The following is a 19,991-nucleotide window of genomic DNA, read 5'->3' on the forward strand; positions in this document are numbered from 1 at the left end:
CTCTGCTACCTGATCAGATTCCGTGTATAATATTCCTCGCTGAAATGCGCTGAGGTAAATATGAATAAAAAATATGGATCTCGTAAAGATGAAAGAAAAAAAAACCTATGTGGTGTGAATGGCAATGTTCCTCGCTGAAATGTGAAAAAACGCAATTACTTTTCGATCTGAAATACGTGTGAACGCGTAACTGAGTTAATGGCGGCAAGGAACATCACATGATCGCTCTGAGCGAATCAGCGCGCTGCTCTGCCACCGGTCAGATTCCGTGCATAATATTCCTCGCTGAAATGCGCTGAGGTAAAAATATGGTAAAAAAATATTATGAATTTTTTTTTTTAGGTCGGCCATGTTCTTCCCAGGCTCAATGGCCATGTCTATGCCAAATATCAAGCACGTGAGCCTCTCCGTTTAGGAGTCTATCGGTAACATTACACACACACAAATTGTTTTATATATATAGATTTTCAGACCGACCCATCGCATGCATCCACAGCGATCATTATGAAAGAGTCTTTGTTAATTTTATGTCAGCTAATTCTGTATCAATATTTCGACAGATAAATTATCCATTCGACGAAAGTACAGTAATGTGGTCAGGAAGGCCAACAATTCAGGCCTAATTGTTTTGTAACATAAAGTGCATTTTCCCAGGCGCTATGCAAGCGGAGCAAGTGATGAAGGCAGGTGTTTCCTTAATGTTGTCATCCCAGAGGGTGTGTTCATTTACCAAAGCTCGAAAAGATTTCCCCCCCCCCCTCCTCCTCAATACACAATGGTAGGGTCCATAGATAAGCTTGGCGCGATGGATGCCGCCTCGACATTCCAAGCGATAAGATTTTGAAAACGTGTGACAAATCCAACATAGTGGCTCTAAATTGTCTAATCAGTCGGAGTAATCCTAAAAACATTAACACGTCCAATAAGGATGGCCGTGACATCCCTGCGCCTGTATATTCGTTCAATAAACAACAACAACATATCTAGGCGTGACGTCACGGATTGAAATCGCATCCGAGGCAAAGTTGAAATCACGAGACGCCGTTTCCGGTGAGGATGAATGTTATGGAGGCAGTGTTGTTGTACGAAGCGTGAGATGAACTATTAATGTGCGGGCTCTTTCATTTGATTCTCGTTTACTCATAGATGCCAAAAAGGTGTTAGTTTGTCCAGTTAAACAACTTTAAGCATGGGTAAAGAAGCAAGTCCGTGTAGAAGGAATATTTGCTGCCGACCGCCTTTCAGTTTCATGACAGACTCGATTACTGGCACATGACATGGGCATGATCCTTCCAATGGCGTGTTTATGCTCTTCTTTGTATTACCTGTATTAACCTTTGCGCTGTATCCGACAGAGGTTAATCGCTCTTTACTTTAGCTATGATTTCTTGCATTCCTGTGTGAGCGCTACGCTTGTACAGTAGGGTGTGTGAACTTTGGTAGTACAGTACAGTGCATTAGTGACGACTACCTGTGTATAAATTTGTTTCAGGAGCATTTACTATTTGTTTCGCAGAAAATGTGGAAGTTAAGATTTAGATTACTTTCATAGGTGGGTTGAGTACCTTTGGGCTGAGGTGTAGCAACACCCTGTGACTTGTCATGTCACATAAACCATAGGTGGGTTGTTTGTACCTCTAATCGTAACAAGTTTTGCCATTCATGGCTTTGATATAAGGGACTTCCATCCTGAAAGATATCATTAATCCTCGATAGGGGTAGCCCTGGGTTTACCCACTCTGTATGTATGGGTATACCCAGGGGGACACCTATATAATTATAGGGTTAATAACTATCAGCCTGAAAGTATTAACCTGGTTTCACGGGTTCAATCGTGGGATCAACCCAGCTGAGTATTCCCCAGGTCATTTTTACCTTCGCCATCTGTGATGGACGGAGATTATGTTTTCATCCCCGTCTGTTTGTCTGTTTGTGTGCAGGATATCTCAAAAAGTTGTGCACTGATTTGGATGAAATTTGGTGGAGATGTTGGGGGCGTGACGAGGCCGAATTGATTTGATTTTGATGAAGATCCGAATGCGGATACTGTAATTTACAAGTTATTCTTCACCATTGAGAGATTAGGGACAAAAACGAAATATAGCAGGATATCTCGAAACATTGTGGAAGAATTCGGATGAAACTTTGTGGACACGTTGGATGTGCGATGAGGATGAATTGATTCGATTTGGTGAAGATCCAGATCCGCACAGGATAATTTTTTTTTTTTCCCCAAGTGATTCTTCACCATTGAGAGATGGGGCTAAAAACGATATACAGTACTGTATGGCATGATATTTGAAAAATGTATTGGGTCAGGTATATTCCATTGGATCAGGCATTGCATAGCGGAGGTATGTACTCTACCGAGTGCCCTTCTAGTACTCTACCGGAATTTTTCTTCCGGTATGTACTATGTACTCCATCAAAAATTTTCTGATTTCCCGATCCATGTCTTGAGTGAATGACCACAGCATGAGATAAGCCATTTCTGTGAGGGGCACCCCAGCTGTATGATCTGTTATTGATATTGCGGTGAGACCCCGGTTATGTGGGGGATTCATACCTGAAAGGTGCTACGAATATTGAAACGATGTAAATCAAAGTAATTTTTCTCATGACAATGCAATAGGGTTGGATGCATTCCTAATGACGCGATTTCACCTATTATATTTTTCTTTTTACCTATGATATCCTTCCTTCCGAAGGACGGCAAATTGAGTACCAGCTTGCTGGGTTGAATGTGCCGGTGTGTGCCCCCGTTTAGAATAGGTACACCGTATCCCTGCGTGTCGTAAGAGGCGACTAAATGGTTGGCGTCAGGAAGGGCATCTGGCCATAAAAACATTTCCTCAAAAAGGGGAACCATGCTGATTGTAATGGGGCCCGTGAGGCTAACCCCCGCTCTAGCAGGGAAAATGGCCTTAAAAAGGGAATTTTCTATATATTTTTTACATCTTCCAGAAATGGTGAAACCAGCCACAGTGTGCAAGGAATGTCTGTTTGTTTGTTTTATAGATGGTACGCATCGTATTCAGAGGCAAACTTAATAACCCGGCAACATAAATCGCACATTCACCACCATCAATTTGTCGAATACCAGCTAATTTCACTTCCAAGGTAACGCCTTTACACTGCATTTTAGCCACTCTGCAGTACAGTACAGTGCATTACATTTCTTTATGCGTAAACTAAAGTAGTTTGTGTACAGGGTAGGTGGAGGCGAAGGCTGAGGTGATTATACAAGAAGGGACGGATGATTTCAGCAACATATGTGTGGGTTGAGGCGTCACAAATCAGGTTGTGGTATTAATAAAGTGATGATGTATTTGCGAAACGACGTAAAAGGGGAAGACATAAATCGGGGTATTACTGTATACATCATTATGCTCACCCATTTTATGAAATTATGTAACCACAGCTCCCTTCATGTACATGATGTGGAGAACTATGCAACTACTGATTCTCATCCTTTTATTGAGGTCGTTAGTTATAGCAGAGATTTGGATAGTGACAAAACAAATAATGAGATAAAGTGAGTTATTTTCACAAAGGGAAGAAGAATAGGGGTTGGAATGAAGCTTGTGATAGCCTTTCTCTTCCATGTAATCTCAGCAGGTTGTCATGGCAACAGTTCCTGTGAGCACACCAGTACCCATCTCAGAGCTGCTGCGTGATCTGGATACACAGATTGCTGTAGGTTTCCTACTAGTTGGAATCAATACCCTGCTTTGTTCATTGTTTGTTTTTCCCCCTCCTCATTATTTTGTACGCTCTGTTTCTTCCTGTTTAGTTGATCCCCTCTCATTTCAGCCAGTATTTTCAATATTTTCTGAACATGAGTTAATTTATGCATGTTTGCTTTCTGTTATCCACATCATTCTCCTCGTAGCTCTTAGGTCCTGGTCCTCACTCTGCAAAGCAACGTGGAGAGCTCCAGCGCCTTGCCGAGATGCAGAGCGGGGCTCAAGCGCTTGCCTCCCAGCTAGGCCGTTCTGCCTTGGTGTCGCTTCCCTCACTGCTGGCTGCTCCCGCAGCCCCACCCACAGCACTGTCAGCAGCACCCACAGCTCCACCTGCAGCATCCACGCCCACTGTTACGGTAGCAACTGGTGCCACAGGAATAGCAACGGGAACCACAGCTGCTGCTGCAGCCACTGGAGGTGCAAAGGGACAGAGTGGAGCCGAGGGAGGAATGGTGAGCTGTGTGTGAAGCTGCTTTATTGGCAGCATAAAATAATTAAGTTGCTTGAATGTGGGGCAAGTTGTGGAGGTGGGATATGTCCATCCAATCACACCCACCCATCCGAGCATAAAAGCCTGCTGCCGGTTTGGAGGACAGAAAACCCAGTGCTCAAAGAGGGAGTCATTGGAAGAGTTTAACGTCATGGTGGCGATCAAGTCTCGAGGAAAAGCTGGTGCAGGAGGAGCAGAGTGCAAAGTTCCGTAAGAGGGTTCCAGAGTCACGTGCCGTGAGTTGTGTGCACGCGGGCTCACGTTTCCCTCCTGGAAATGCTGTGTTGCTGTTGGGAAGGAGTCACAATCTCCTGAATGTACAACTCACCTCTGCTCCGGTTTGCTGTCGGTTCCCCAAATCTGAGGAGCTTTCTCTCCCGGAAGAGGATTCAAAGACTTATAGGTTCGAGTTTGTCTTCGTGCCTCACCTTCCAGCCATAAGACTAATTTTAGATGGATGAGGATAAGCAATTTAGTTTGGCCATTCTGTCAGGTGTTTGCGGCCTTGGATTTATTTTAGAGTTCTTTCGTGTTTGTGATTTTTGGGGGGTGGGGGGGGGGGGCATTGTTTTGTTCCTTGCTTTGTTTACAAGTTGATTTATTGTGTAAATACTTTTCGGTGCAACGTCATTGCTCTACGACAGTGTTCAGAGGTTTAGAAACAAATAATTATTCTGCTATCCAAGCCTATTTCATCACCTCGCTGTGTCTGATTATCGTTGATCGGTTGGTGGATACGTGACAATACCTTTGTGGCATTGATCAAAAGTAATTCTACTTTTCACATTAAGCGGTTGTACCTGCAGTACCCATTTCACAAAAGTAGCAGTTAGTGCACTGGGGCTGGCAGGATGGCTTGGAGGTACGCACTCTCCTCCAAGCTGTTTAACCTGGGTTCGAATCTCGCCCCAGATATCAATTGTCATCCCGGTGTTTCACAGGCAGGGTGATTCATCAATGTGTATGTGTCCCTCGGATGGACATTAAACTGGGCATCCTGTCTGCCGGCATTAGTTAGTTGGAGGACATTGAAGACCCCACGGTGTCCTTGGTGAAGAGTAGGCAAGCTATCGCCGGCACCATGGCTAAATTGCAAATTCCTGCCTTAATTACTCATTCAAGCGTCAGGCCTGGCCAGCCGGTTCGTGCAAGACTTGGGCCAACAGAAGAAGCAGAAGGAGAAGAAGAAGAAGAAGAAGAAGAAGCAGCTAGTGAACTGGTCATAATAAAGAGTTTTATTGTGTGATGCCATTGTTTCCCTGTTTCGCTTTTTTCGTCTGCCAGTCTGAATCTGTTGTTGAGATCCTCCATTAGCTTAGATTTTTGTATTCCGATTAAACAACATATACTTCGTACAATGAAATTGCACAATTCCCATAAAGCGTTTGGATCAAATGCATTTTGCTGGTGAAACTAACCAAAATGGATACTACTTTGTGTCGGTGAGGTCAAGAGAGGTTATGGTATTGACAAGCTTGTATAAATACAAATTTATTTACTTGTTTTGAAACATTAGGAGAAAATATATATTAGAGACGCCTCATGGAATGGTGAAAAATGATGTATAAAGCAATGCAATTATTTCTTGTAATAAAAAAAATTTGATGTTTAATGTTGCTTTATTTCTCAATTTAGCCATTCAGCGTTTTTGGTTCGTATTTTCCTGTCGGTATAACCATGTGGACTACCCATGCCCTCCCCCCCTCTAACCCCCCCCCACAATTCATGCACATATCAGTTGTTTTGTTTTATTCATTCTGGAAAATGCATTGCAAGTTTAATTTTTAACAATTGTAGGAATGAATATCAGGACAAATTATGGTGTCACTGCTTGATGATGCTAAAGCAAACGTTTTATTTTGCAGTTGCTGTCGCGGCGCCGCCTGCAAGAGCTTGTACACGAGGTCGATCCTAACGAGCAGCTCGACGATGACGTCGAAGAGGTACTTCATTGCGTTCATCATCGCATGGTTCCTTATGATACATCTGCTATTCATTCCTATTGCATCTTCACCTAATTGCTTTTTTTTTCTTTAGTTGCTACTGCAGATGGCAGATGACTTTATTGAGAGTGTTGTATCGGCCGCTAGCCAGCTAGCTCGCCATCGGAAGTCTACCACGCTGGATGTCCGAGATCTGCAGCTACATCTCGGTTGGTGTTTCAGTAGTTGGTCGTGATGCTAATGGTGTTGTAATGGAGCCATATTTCTGCAGGCCTTGGTCCTGTCATTTGTCATTGTTTTGGATTTTATTTTTTATTTCTTCCTTTTAAGTGTGATAGCTCATTGCTTTTTTATTTGTACAGAATATTTATTTTTGGTTTTATATTTATTACCTCCGCCACCAAAGGTGGATGAAGGTTATGTTTTCACCCCTGTCTTTGTTTGTTTGTTTGTTTGTTTGTGACCAAAATATCTCAAAGTTGTGGAAGGATTCGGACAAAATTTGGCAGTGAGGTAGCATGTGTCACAAGGACGAAATGATTCGATTTTGGTGAAGATCTGGATTCGGATCCGGCCAGTACAATTTTTAAAGTGATTCTTCACCATTGGGAGATCGGGCCAAAAATGATACATAACAGGATATCGTAAAAAGTTGAGGACGGATTTGGACGAAACTTGGTGGACCGGTTGGGTGTCTGACAAGGACAAATACAAATAGATATGCGAATTATTTAATTTTTCAAGTGATTCCTCACCATTGAGTGATATGGCCAACCAGGCGGAGGTATGCTCTCTACTGAGTGCCGTTCTAGTTTACCATTGTTACCTGACGCACGTGAAGTGAAACGTGGGTTAAGCAATTGGTTCAATGTCTGTTTGTCCATCTACGAACGTCAATTTATGATCGATGAGCAGTTGATTTCAGTTGAATGTTGTATTTTGAACACGCATCTCAAAAACAAACCTGGAATTTAGCAATCCTTTATCTCTGAATTCGTCCTGATTGCACATGCCCAGAGAGGAGTGAGATTATATTTTTACTCTCTCTGTCTGGCAGTCAAACAAAATTGAAACTCATTCCAAACAGGAAATGTGCTGTTTATAAGGACGTCATAAAGGACACAAACAGGCACAAATAAGTAATGTGATGTGTTAAATAAGGTGGTGTAAAAGACACTGCATCAACGGCTGTAAACTTGGATGGAATTAAGTATATTATACAAAATTTGAAATCATTATTTTAATTCAATTGAACACTAGAAAACAAATCACCTCACCGCTTCCAAAAAAACCAGTAGTTTTGGACATGGACATGTTAAATAAGATGGTGTAAAAGACTGCATGAATGTTTGTGTTGTTAAGCCAGTGCTAACACATGGGCAGCTGACATAACATCCCCTCTGGAAGGTGTATTTTATACATGAATGGGGTCGCCTAAATTCTAGCCTGCCCAAATAATGAGGCTTTATGAGGTATACAAGAGCAGCATATTCATTTACAAGGGACACTGCTGGAACACACACAGCATGATGTGCTTGCCACAAAAATGCAGCATGATGCACTTGCATGCCTTGTGCTTTTAAGTTGTGTGGAGCTGGTGTGTTGAATGGGGGGTGGGAGGGTGGAAGAGTGGGGTATGGAGCAGGGGGATGCCAGGGCCATGGAGCTTGCACACAGTGCTGCGCCATCTCTACCAGAGCAAGAGTGGGGCCAAGAGATTACGAGATTGAGATTCCTCTCGTGGGATGTTATACCCAATCCTCACCCCACTGCAAACCATGAGTCTACCCCTCTTGAGACTCACAAACGATGCACCTTAAATATCTTATCCCAGGAGTTCTACCAATCACACACTCCAGGGGTACCACCGATCCCCTCCCCTCGGTCCTCAAGAACTCCCTTCACGAGTATCCACCCCGATGACATTTGCCTATCCCAGCCTTTGTAACCAACAAATCCTTGCCTCCTATGCATTGATGGACAGTTGTGGAGGAGTTATCTTCCACTTTTTTTTTTTTTTTTTTTGTATACTGAATCGAGGCTCGTGAAAGAGCTAACATTTACTTCACAAACAAATCAACCAGACAAACAAAATATAAAAAAGAGGGAGCGGAAGACAAGATGGGGAGAGAAGGGGAAGCACACAAACACAACATTTGAGAGCAGGGAGATGTGTGGGAGGGAGAGGACTTGGGGGGAGAAGGTGTGGGAAAGGAGGGGGGGGGGGGGGTGGGAGAAGTAGAAAACACAAGGACACCAAGGACTTCCAGGACAGAAGTTGGTATTTCAAAAAAGTGGAATTGGGGTGAAATTAGCGGGGGTAGAAAAGATCAAGGTTTTGGATGGGGGAAGATAAGAGATGGTGATGAACAGCTGTTTTAAAGACCTGGAGGGTGGAGTGGGATTGAAGAGAGTGAGGGAGTTTGTTCCAGAGGCGGGAGAAAAGAGGAATGAAGGAGTGAAGGTGAGCAGAAAGTCTTGATTTTGGCAGTTTAACCATAAGAGGGTTGCAGGCAGATCTTGTGTGACCTGTAGGAATATTTGCGGGACAGAGCCCAGAGAGAGCTGGGGGGGCAAGGCCAGAGAGGAGTCGGTAGAAGACGGAAAGACCACCAACCTGCCTGCGGTGAGTGAGTGAGAGGCCCTTGGAGTTGGCTTCATCGCTGGAGATTCCAATGATTCTGAATGCTTTGGTTTCAACAGCGTGAAGACAAGCTAGGTGTGAGGCAGGAGCACCAGCCCAGAGGGGAGAGCAGTATTCCATTGAGCTGCGGATGAAAGCCTGGTATGTGGTGAGGAGCTCAGGTGTGCCAAGGAAGGACTTCGCACGACGGAGGATGCCCAGTCGGCGACTGGCTTTGGAGGCCAGATTTGAAATGTGGTTTTCCCAGAAAAGATCATGGCAGATAGTGAGACCCAAAAGCTTGAGTGACAGAACTTCTTGGAGAGGATTATTCAGAAAGTGGATGGGAGGGTTGTCCAGTCGGTCTTTTCGGAGAGACATCGTAAGAGTGTGAGATTTGTCAGGATTGAAAGACATGTTCCACTTGTTTGCCCAGTCTGTGATTTTGTCCAGGACTGCAGAGAGTGAGGAGGCTGCAGACTGCCGATCTGAGGGATGAAGAATGGAGCGACAGAGAGTAGAGTCATCAGCAAAGAGATAGAGAGGATTTTCAAGAGAGTCAGAGAGATCATTGATGAAGACCAGAAAAAGCACAGGGCCCAGAACACTACCTTGGGGAACTCCAGCCTGAACAGGAAGAGGAGATGAGAGAAACCCATTCAGGGCCACACGTTGACTACGACTAGAGAGGAAGTCCACCAGCCATGCGTGGAGGTTTCCATGGATAACAAAAGAGGAGAGTTTGTCTGAGCAGAGCGGGGTGCCAGACCGTATCGAAGGCACGTGATATGTCAAGGGACACTGCTCTAATTTCCTGTTTGGCATTGAGGACCTCCATCCATTGTTGAGAAAGCAGAAGCAGCATGTCCAGAGTAGAGTGACCATGTCTGAAACCAAATTGTTGATCAGAGATCAAGCCATTGGAGAAGAGGAAAGATTTCATATCTGAAGCAATGATGGATTCCATGACTTTGCTGATAATTGGGAGAAGGCTGATTGGTCTGTAGTTGCTAGGATCTGTTTTTGCACCTTTTTTGTGCAAAGTGGTGATGCTGGCTGATTTCCAAGCAGATGGAAGATGACCTTGAGCAAAAGAGAGGGTGAAGAGAACAGAGAGAGGGAGTGAAAGAGCGGAAGAACAGGATTTTACGACCCGTGGGCTGATGCCGTCAGGTCCAGTTGCAGAATCGGAGTCGAGGGTTGACAGAAACTTTTCCACCTTGTCAGGAGGAAAGGACACAGAGTCCAGGAGCAGCTGGGTATGACTGGGTACGGTGGGTACAGAGAGGGATGGGTTTGGGACACAAGATTTAGAGGCAAACACAGAGTTGAGGCATTCAGCTTTTTCACGTGCGGAGTCAGCCGTGTGGCCATTTGAGGTGAGGGAGGGGATGGAGGGGGAACAAACACCAGAAACAGATTTGACCAGACGCCACCAGGATTTGGAAGAGGGAGACAGATAAGAGAGTTCGGTCCTGAGAACGGAGAGATATTGTTTCCTGGCTCTCCTGAGGGTGGACACGCACTTGTTTCGGGCTTTGTGAAAGGAAATGAGATTTCCTTCCGTTGGATTTGCTTTCGAGGAGACTAAAGCAAGTTGTTTCTGGGCAATAGCCTCACCACAAGATTCCGTGTACCATGGACGGGAGGAAGGGTATGACAACTGAAGACGAGATGGGATAAATCTGTGCATGAGAGAGAGCAATTTACTTTGGAAGAATTCCCAGGATGAGTTGATGTCAGAGGCGGTAGAGATGGGAGACCAGTCCAGATGATTGATGGCTGCTTGAAGACCGTGCCAGTTGGCCTTTTAGGGTGGGGTGGTGGGGTTAGGCACGTTGTGTTGCCCCCACCTGGCCTGGCTCCACCTAAATATACAGAGTAGAACAATAAACAAGATGCCTTGACATAATCATCTCTCCAAGCACAATCTCCTATCTCCTTTGTGGGAACATTTTGCATTGACTCCTTGCCTGATACATTTAAACTTAATGCTGATAAGAGTTTCTAAAGATGCATTAATATACTTGGTGTCCACAGACTTGATCTCATGATTGCCCCATTCCCAGTAAATGTAACTAATATATTATACACTTTATTAAATGCCGTTTGATCGTAAAGCGATTTGATCGTAAAACACCTAAGACTTTTACAAAATAAACTATCCGATTCTCAAAGTCCACAATTGTGTTGCCAGAAAAAAAACCCATTCCACAGAAACCGCACATTTATTGTTAACTAGCCGAAACCCGTGGAACATCCACGGAAGGGAGGATGTGGTGTATGGATAGAGTGTACCATTATGGATGGCATAGGGGATTTGCTTGTCCGAGTAAGAGTTAGGAAGAAAGATGAGAATGAAGAGTGCGTATATGAACAACGATCGCCGACACCGGCACAAATGCATGCTCTGGATTGTCCACTCAGTGGACGGCTTGCTTTCGCCTTCGCCTGTCCAATCAGCGGACAGCTTGCTTCGCCTTCGCCCAGCAGACGCCAATACGATGGCGTCGTATCGGCCATTAATCGGATGCTTTTGGGCCCCAAAGTCGGCTAATTCAGATTTTTCGAGTATGCCTGTACGTGATAAACAGAGCGCGGTTCGTAGATCGTAAATCCATTAGTGCTGTGGGCATCGGGTCACTGGGTGCGGCGTAAAAGGGATAACAAAGTTGAGTCCTTACGCTATTATTATATAGACTAGCCGAAACCCGTGGAACATCCATGGAAGGGAGGATGTGGTGTATGGATAGAGTGTACCATTATGGATGGCAAAGGGGAGCGCTCATGGGATCTTCTTCTTCCGTTAAGCTCCAATTTTTTCTCTTTAAGTTAAGTCCAATCAGTCCTCTCTGCTAGAAGTGCTCAGGCCATGCCTTCCCGCTCTCATACTTTTATTTCCGTTCGGTGTAGAAAGAGATTGACATATCGTTCGTCTGTTTCAGCTCGTTATCTTTAAGCTTCCTTACATCTCGCCACCTGCTACACCTCTCTGAGTTACGAGGATTTATGCAACACACCCCGAGTATCGCAACGTCACTCCATTTAACTTTATTAAAATGATGATAAAGACGTTTCCTTATATATCCTAATTTAAAATGTTCAAGGGAATAAAAAGACCATTTGGTTCACACCACCCATGTTCACACCACTCGACTGTCCAATCAGCGGACGGCTCGCTTCGCCTTCGCCCAGCAGACGCCAATACGATGGCGTCGTAAGATGGCGTCGTAAGATGGCGTCGTATCGGCAGTTAATCGGATGCTTTTGGGCCCCAACGTCGGCTAATTCAGATTTTTCGAGTATGGCTGTACGTGATAAACAAAGAGCGCGGTTCGTAGATCGTAAATCCATGAGTGCCGTGGGCATCGGGTCACTGGGTGCGGCGTAAAAGGGATAACAAAGTCGAGTCCTTACGGTATTATTATATAGATACATTATCTTGGTGGTTCGATCGAGTCTGTTTTGTCGGTTTCGCGTGGTTTCGTGGAGTGGAGTGGAGTGGAGTGGAGTGGAGTGGAGTGGAGTGGAGTGGAGTGGAGTGGAGTGGAGTGGAGTGGAGTTATTTGGGGTCAAAACATCTCATCTTTAAAAAAAATATTGTTACGGATCCGGGGGACGGCACTCCCGTTAGCAAGGGGGGGTTAATCCCCTTGTCCTGTTAAGCTGGCCGTCCGCCGGTCCTGGAAGTATGACGTCACTTCCGGTAAGCCCAATCCGTCTTACTACCTAATTACTACCACCGGCCGTAAGCGAGGAGATACTCCCACCCGGGCCGCAGCGTGAATGGATGCGCCGAGTGAAGCGAGCTGCGACTCGGGCCGTTAACAAAAGACTAAACCCGATTCCGAGCGTTGGCCGAATTGTGCCACAGGTACTCAATTGGGAAAGGACTAAAGCGATCGGGGGAAGAAGAAACCAAAAGGGTAAGAAAGAGCACAGGTTTATTCACTATCTACAAGAGGAAACCAAAGGCAAAAATATACAAGTATGAAGAAGCAGATACACAGGGCAGCCTTAAAAACAGTCTTATATTATCATACGCCCAGACAGAACAAACAGACTTACACGAATACGGAATGGCAGGAAGGAATGGCTGGAAGAATGAGCAGGTGCAGGTAGGTACCAGGGAGGAAGGTCCGGGCCGATGCACAGCGTCGAGGTCTGCTCCAGTCCACGCTCCGGTCCACGCTCCGGGCTTGCGACGAACAGCCAGCGGCAGCTCCGCGTCACGTTCGCACACGGTCGGACAATGTTAATCAACGGCCGTATTGTCGCCGTCACGGACCCACTCTTCTGCCGTACGATTCAGCTGTATCCTCATCTGGTACCTCGTATCTCGGACCTTCGCACTCATCTGGTGAAGCAGTCCCTCCCAGCCGCTTTTATTGGGCGTTCCTGTATCCAGCCGCCGGCTCCTAGGATACGCCTACCGGTCGGCTCACCTCGGCCCTGGTTGGCTGGCGAGGGCTCGCTGGCTCCACCTCTTGAGGAGACATTGACAGGCCACGCCTCGTTCCTGGCGCTCCAACCCACTCCTCCCCTTTTTCCTCCAGATTACCGCGTGTTCAATGGCGCCTTGTGGGCGAGCGCTAAGGCGGCTGCGGCTGGCAGAGGCGCGCACTTAGTTGGAGGGCGGCTATTGCCGCAAAATGAATGTGGTTGCAAGGGGGCCTAGGTTATTTGATTAATGCAACGTAGATTCAACTATTGGGAACAGATCCTTAACTAAAACACATAATAATGAGATAACTACAGAGAGGTCCTATGGTGTTCTACGTGTTGTACATGGACTAACTAGGGTGCGATCTTTAATATTAGCCAAATAATGGGGATATTTACAGGGGATTATTTATAAGGAAATTATTACAAATATTTACATGTGAAGCGTTCTCAAAACCGCAACAATATTTTGCATTAAAAGCATATTGTCACAAGCCAACAGGGAAAGCTAAGGGGTACCATAATTATGTAGTGTTAAAGTTATTCTAGCAATTAAATTTTATATTTAATTTACTCTGTCAGCTTTTGCCCTCCACTTTGTTAGCCCACCCCCCACGCAGCGGGAGATGGGGTTTTGCAATAATTGATTGTAACTTTTTTTTTTACCATTTGAGCTTTTGTCTTCAAATTTTTAACAAAGCTTTATTTTGAGAATATAATAATTTGACACATGAATTACTTGGTTAATAGGTCAAAGGCCAACGTCAAGTAAAATCGTCAATTTTCATCCGATTGACCTGAAATTAAGAATTTGCATATTGGGTCACTGAATTGGTTCACCAGTACAATGCTGGAATCAGATTGTTTTGAGGTCAAAAGTTCAAGGTCACAAAATCATCAATTTCTGTCTGAGTTGAAATTTGAGCAGGGTTTTCATATTCGGTCACTGTAGCCTTATTTCATTTTAGGTCAAAATGTCAAGGTTGCCTAAAATTGTCAATTTTTTTTTTGAAGCTTTTTAGTCATGTTTAGCATATGGAAAAGAAGTCTGCATACAAAGTGGACGCAGACGGGCTTTGCATTTTCAGATGCTTTCTAGTTTTTATTGGTTTGGCCATGTTTTGCAGGGATTTGTGTTTTTGTGATTGATTATGCTGTTACAAACTGAAGGAAAATGTTGCCTTTGCTTTATTGCTCGTCTCTTTTCAAACATTTGTAAATCATATCAATCATCTAGTTTTGCCCATTTTAGAAAGCAAAGTTTTGAATAAACGTCATTACTTTTTCCTTTTTCTTTTTTATTTCATTCTCTGATCATGTGATTATCACAAGATTTGAATCTAATTTTATTTTTGTATTCCATTTGCAAAGATAATTTGTTTTTGTTTTTTATTACTGTACAATCAATCATTCAGAACGCCAGTGGAATATGTGGATTCCTGGCTTTGGAGCAGAAGAGCTTCGGCCCTTCAGGAAGTCTCTGGCAACGGAGGCGCATAAACAGGTACTGACTGCCTTGCACGCACTCTGGTGGTGGCAATAGGCACGGTCAGTCGGTCACTATTTCACATTTAAGTTTTTTTCTACTTTAATTCCTTCCACTTTTTCAGTTATCCGAGGTTGTTGCTATCCTGATTTTACGACTCATGCTTTCCTCTACTTATTTTCCCTCAACCATTATCCCCCTCTCTCTCTTCTATTTTATTTTTTAAACCAAAACTTCCTTCTAAACGCTTAACATACAGTCACGTGAAAAAGTAAGTACACCCCATGTAAAGTTTTGACTTTTTCAACATATTTCAACAAACAGCTATTTGATCTTCATTTCAACAATATCGATAGATAAAGGTGATATAATATAACAAATATCATGAAACATTTACATTTTGTAGTTCATTGTATAATTTAAATAAACATAAATGCAAATTTCGCATGTGGAAAAAGTAAGTACACCCTTGGCTCCAATAGGTGGTATTGCCCCCTTTGGCAGAAACAACCTCAAGTAGGCGTTTCTTATAGCTGTCTACCAGTCTCTGACATCGACGGGGAGAAATTTTTGCCCACTCCTCCATGCAGAATTCTTTCAGCTGTGCGATGTTTGAGGGGTTTCTTGCATGCATAGCTCGTTTCAAATCCCCCCACAACATCTCGATGGGATTTAGATCCGGGCTTTGACTTGGCCTTTCCAGAACCCTCCATTTCTTTCTTTTCAGCCATTCCCTGGTGGATTTACTGGTATGTTTAGGGTCATTGTCATGTTGCAAGGTCAACCTTTGGTTGAGCTTCAACTTCCTGACAGATGGCCTCACATTATCCTCAAGCACCCTCTGGTACAATTAAGAATTAATAGTAGATTCTATGATGGTGAGCTGCCCAGGCCCTGATGCAGCAAAGCTGCCCCAAACCATAATATTTCCACCACCATGCTTTTCAGTTGGTATCGGGTTCTTGTGGTCAAATGCTGTCTTTGGTTTTCGCCAAACATGTCTTCTGGTACTGTGGCCAAATAGCTCTACCTTTGACTCATCTGTCCAGAGCACATTGTACCAGAAGTGCTGGTCTTTGCCTTTAGTCTTGCCCTGATGTTCTTTCTGGACAGCAAAGGTTTCCTCCTGGCACACCTCCCATGTAGATCAAATTTGTGCAGCCTCTTTCTAATGGTAGACTCATGCACTTTGACATCAACAGTGGCAAGAGCTACCTGTAGGTCCTGTGATGTCATTCTGGGGTTCTTCGAGACTTCTTTCAGCATCTTGCGGTCTACTCTCAGGCTGAACTTGCTGGGGTGGCCTGGCCTGAACAAGTTGGCAGTTGTTTGGAATCTTCTCCACTTGTAGATTATCTTCTGGACAGTCAAATGATTGATTTCAAATTGTTTGGAGATCTTTTATAAATCCCTTCCCAGACTCGTAGGCATCTATAACCTTCTTTCTGAAGGCCTCAGAGAGCTCTTTTGATCTAGGCATGGTGATGCTGCACACTTCAACAACAAAGAGCAAACCAAACTAATTGGTTTAAATAAGACAGGTTCCTCCAAGATCCTCTCTAACGATGTTCTAATCATTTGCACCTGAGCTGGTGCATCTGATTCTAATTTTAGGTATTTGAAGTAGTGATAAATGTAGGGGTGTACTTACTTTTTCCACATACTAAATCTGCATTTATGTTTATTTAAATTATACAATGGACTACAAAATGTAAATGTCTCATGATATTTCTTATATTATATCACCTTTATCTATCAATATTGTTGAAATGAAGATCAAATAGCTGTATGTTGTAATATGTTGAAAAAGTCAAAACTTTACATGGGGTGTACTTACTTTTTCACGTGACTGTAGCTTGGTAAGAATAATAGTGCTATCTGTACAAGACCAGAGTCAGCAGTGTAGTAGTTAGAGCATCTGCTCTGAGTCTGGGAGGTCAGTGGTTCAAACCTCACCTGAGTCATATGAAATAATTTTAAAATGGTGTGTGCTGCCTCTTTGTTTGAGACTCAGAATTTAATAGGATTATCGGAACCACCTTTAGAGGCCATTTTTCCCCACAGAGCGGGGGTTGGCCTTTTTTTTGGGCACCATGGTCCCCTTTTTGAAGCAATATTTTATGGCTGGATGCCCTTCCTGCCGCCAACCCTGTTAGTCACCTCTTGCGACACACAGGGAATTACCAGTTAACTGGTACTCAATTTGCCGACCTCGGAAGGATGACAGGCCCCCCTGGTGTTAATTCAGCGATCAACCGGGATTCGAACCCAGGATCCTAGGATCCCAAGCGGGCACCCTAACTGCTAAGCCAACACCAGGCTATATAATTTAAAAGGATTATGCACAGACAAAAGCTGGGAATTAAATGGCAAACCACCCAGTATAACCCCTGCCAAAAAAAAAAAAACTGCTTCGGCAGCACCAACCCTCTAAAGAGTATGGTACATCAAATCAAAAAAAAAAAAAATCTGTGCAAGTCCAGTTGTAGATAGAAGGAAAGTAAAACGATTCAAGCAAAAAAGCTGCAGCAATAAGCCATCATTGTAGACTTTGGAGCCTCAATAATGAAAGAATGAGAGGAAGCAGCAAAGCGAGTGTCACTCCTCAACAAGCGTACTGGAGGATTAGAATGTTGAGTTGTCGTTTCAAGAAGTTCAAATTGTTTGGATATTTGCTGTTCTTGATTTTAGGAGTCTTGACTTTATCCATGTGTTACCATATTATGTTTTTACCTTTCTCCTCCTTCTCCTCTTCTTTCTCTTCCTTTTTACCCTGTGCATGCAAATCCAAAAATGTAAGGTTAAAAAATTGGTTCACTTTGTCTCTGTCTGTCTGCAGACATCAGTTCAATTTAATATTATATTTTGAACACAGTAGAACACGAATTTGGACACAAACCTGCAGTTTCACGGTACTTTGGCTCTAAATTTGGCAAATGGCATGGAATCTCATCCCTACCACGCATGCTCTGAGAGGAGAAAGATAATTGTTTTACTCTGTCTGCGTGTCTGGCAGTCAAAATTGAAAATCATTCCAAACAGGAAAATTACCATTTTTAGTGATGTCATCAAGGACACAAAAAACGGGCATGAATAACTAATTTAACTTGTTAAATAAGGTGGTGTAAAACACAGTGCATAAATGGCGGTAAACCTTCCCGAATTTTTTTTTTGTTTGTTTTTCTACAACCTTTAAAACTTTTTATTTCAATAGATTATATACTTGAATACGAGAGAACACAAATCACCTTATTGGCACTTTCAAAAACCTTTCATTTAGTAATACTTGGACAAAATGTTACGCCATTTTACATCATCATGACCAATCAAATTTGCTGCTCACTCTCAGCTTTAGGGGAATATCGAGATTCAGGCGGCATGTGGGAAATATAGATTGTGCTTGGACATGCAATAAGCAAGAGTTTAAAATACCCTTCCCATGTCCCCCCCCCCCCCCCCGCCGCCCCTCCCCCTCAAGACTGTGTGGCGTAAGGTGCTCTATGAACTCTGTAGATTGCTCTGGTTATATCTTCCATCCTTCTCTTTTATTTGTTTGTTTATCTCTCACATCTTCCTCCTTTTGCTCTTCATTATTGCCATACTGATTACATTGGATTTGCATGTCCTGAATAATGTTTTCTCCATTATTCTTCCAGCGATTGGCGCTTATACGCAAGACAACGAAGAAGTGAAACTTATTTATAAGATGTTGTAGGGAATAGCCATGGAGAAGTGTGCATACGTGATTTGGGGGGAGGGCGGAGAATACACGAGGGTGGGAATAATTGATTTCTGGGGTGGGAATGGCATTGTTTGAATGATTTTAATAAAATATTGTAATGAATTATGCTGTCTGGTTTGTATATTACATTTTGTGGATTGTCAAATGGAGGAAGATGATAATTTATGGCGGTATCGTCGGAAATTGCCTGTTGCTGTGACTGTGCGGGAGACAATTATGCAAAGAGGTGAGGGTTTGTGGGATACAAGGGTGGTTCAGGGTTTACTTGGAATTTTTAAATTGTAGAACATGTTAAAATATTCGTTCGGTGCTGAAGTTAATTTTTTTTTTTTTTTTTTTGCAATGACATCGTCTATCCTGAGCAAGTTGTACAGCAAGTGACATAAGCATGGCTTAAAGCATTCTGGGTCCAACCAAGATGGTGTTCAACATAGTCATGTGTGCTTGGGAACAGAGGTGTATAATCATACCATTAAGATCCTTATGTAGAAGTACACCTAGCCAATTGAAATTTGCAGGAGACTGCATAATTTGATGATGCACGTCTTTTACGTTGTGTTTAAATGGTACAGAATATCCGTGAATTGGTGAGCGAGCTTGAGAATTCTCAAATGCAACCAACTGCTGTCAGTCGAGCAAATATGCAACATGTTGAATGGCTAATATTGGACAATTGCTCAATTCATCGAGGTGAAATGCAACTGATGGGAGGGAGACATTTTACCGAAGAGGAGTCCTGGGTTCGTCATTTCATGCAAGAGTCAAAGGAATAGAGACATCCTTGGTCTCCGCCATCAATTTTCTTTTGCATTTCAGCCATCAGCGAGAAAGCTTACGGCAATAATGCCTTGGAACCTTACTGTTTTATTGAATGTGGGAAGACCATAATGTACAGTACTACAGTGACTTGTTGCACAATGAAGCGAGAAACGATTCACAGACAGCCAGGTATGCAGTTTCAGTGCGACTTTGCCCTCACGTGGTGAATGTGATCACAGTTACGGAGATGGGTTTGGAAGATCTAGTCATCCCCCATACAGCTGAGACCTCCCCGACACTTTGTGAATTTATCTGTTTGGACCACTCAAAGAACATCTGGGTGGCATTGAGTTTACGAATGATAAAGACATTATAACTTGTCCTGAATGGCTGTGTATTGCCCAAAATATTTTATGCAGGTGGCATTAAGCCACTACCACCTCGATGAGACATTGTATGTGTGGCAGGGGAGTACCTTGAGAAATAAGTGAGGATTTGTCAACTTCCCTGTAATTTCCAGTTTTGTAGAATAAACAACTTACCAACTACCCCCATATATAGCTCGCCTATGATGTCTTTTCTTGATACTTACCTCGTCATTTGGTGGATTTTAAGCTGGATATCAAGGTTTATTCCATTAGTTGGTGGAAGTCAAGGATTCTACCATATATTTTGGGAAGAGTGGGTGAGTATCATTGTCATACTGGCCAAATATGAAATTCCTCCTACTCCCAGTTGAATTTCATGCCTGGCCAGCCA

The 19,991-nt window shown here is 43.5% G+C and overlaps 1 protein-coding gene across 14 annotated transcripts; it reads left to right on the forward strand.

The window, feature by feature from the left end:
* Nucleotides 1-1,012: 1,012 nt before the first annotated feature.
* On the forward strand, nt 1,013-19,788 carry TAF12 (TATA-box binding protein associated factor 12). 14 transcript variants are annotated; one of them, XM_078771166.1, is made up of 8 exons: nt 1,044-1,082; nt 3,019-3,120; nt 3,616-3,696; nt 3,893-4,198; nt 6,102-6,179; nt 6,274-6,388; nt 14,661-14,749; nt 18,388-19,788. In XM_078771166.1, exons 3-8 carry the CDS (start codon nt 3,625-3,627, stop codon nt 18,421-18,423), a joined length of 696 nt encoding a protein of 231 aa, XP_078627292.1. In that variant the 5' UTR covers nt 1,044-1,082; nt 3,019-3,120; nt 3,616-3,624; the 3' UTR covers nt 18,424-19,788. The 14 variants fall into 14 exon arrangements, with proteins under 14 accessions (XP_067963991.1, XP_078627294.1, XP_078627292.1 ...); XM_078771167.1 differs by having other exon boundaries at nt 3,619-3,696; XM_068107890.2 differs by lacking the exon at nt 3,019-3,120 and having other exon boundaries at nt 1,013-1,050.
* Nucleotides 19,789-19,991: the final 203 nt, after the last annotated feature.

Source organism: Myxine glutinosa, chromosome 2 (genome assembly GCF_964187855.1).
Source record: "Myxine glutinosa chromosome 2, kmMyxGlut1.1, whole genome shotgun sequence".
Classification (NCBI taxonomy): Eukaryota; Metazoa; Chordata; class Myxini; order Myxiniformes; family Myxinidae; genus Myxine; species Myxine glutinosa.

What these genes read in the sequence shown, in the direction of transcription:
- TAF12 (XM_068107890.2), top strand. Translation starts at nt 3,625, where the DNA reads ATGGCAACAGTTCCTGTGAGCACACCAGTACCCATCTCAGAGCTGCTG. An exon ending in TCGACGATGACGTCGAAGAG is followed by an intron (nt 6,180 to 6,273) that starts GTACTTCATTGC and finishes TTTTTTCTTTAG; the next exon opens with TTGCTACTGCAGATGGCAGA. An exon ending in AGATCTGCAGCTACATCTCG is followed by an intron (nt 6,389 to 14,660) that starts GTTGGTGTTTCA and finishes TCAATCATTCAG; the next exon opens with AACGCCAGTGGAATATGTGG.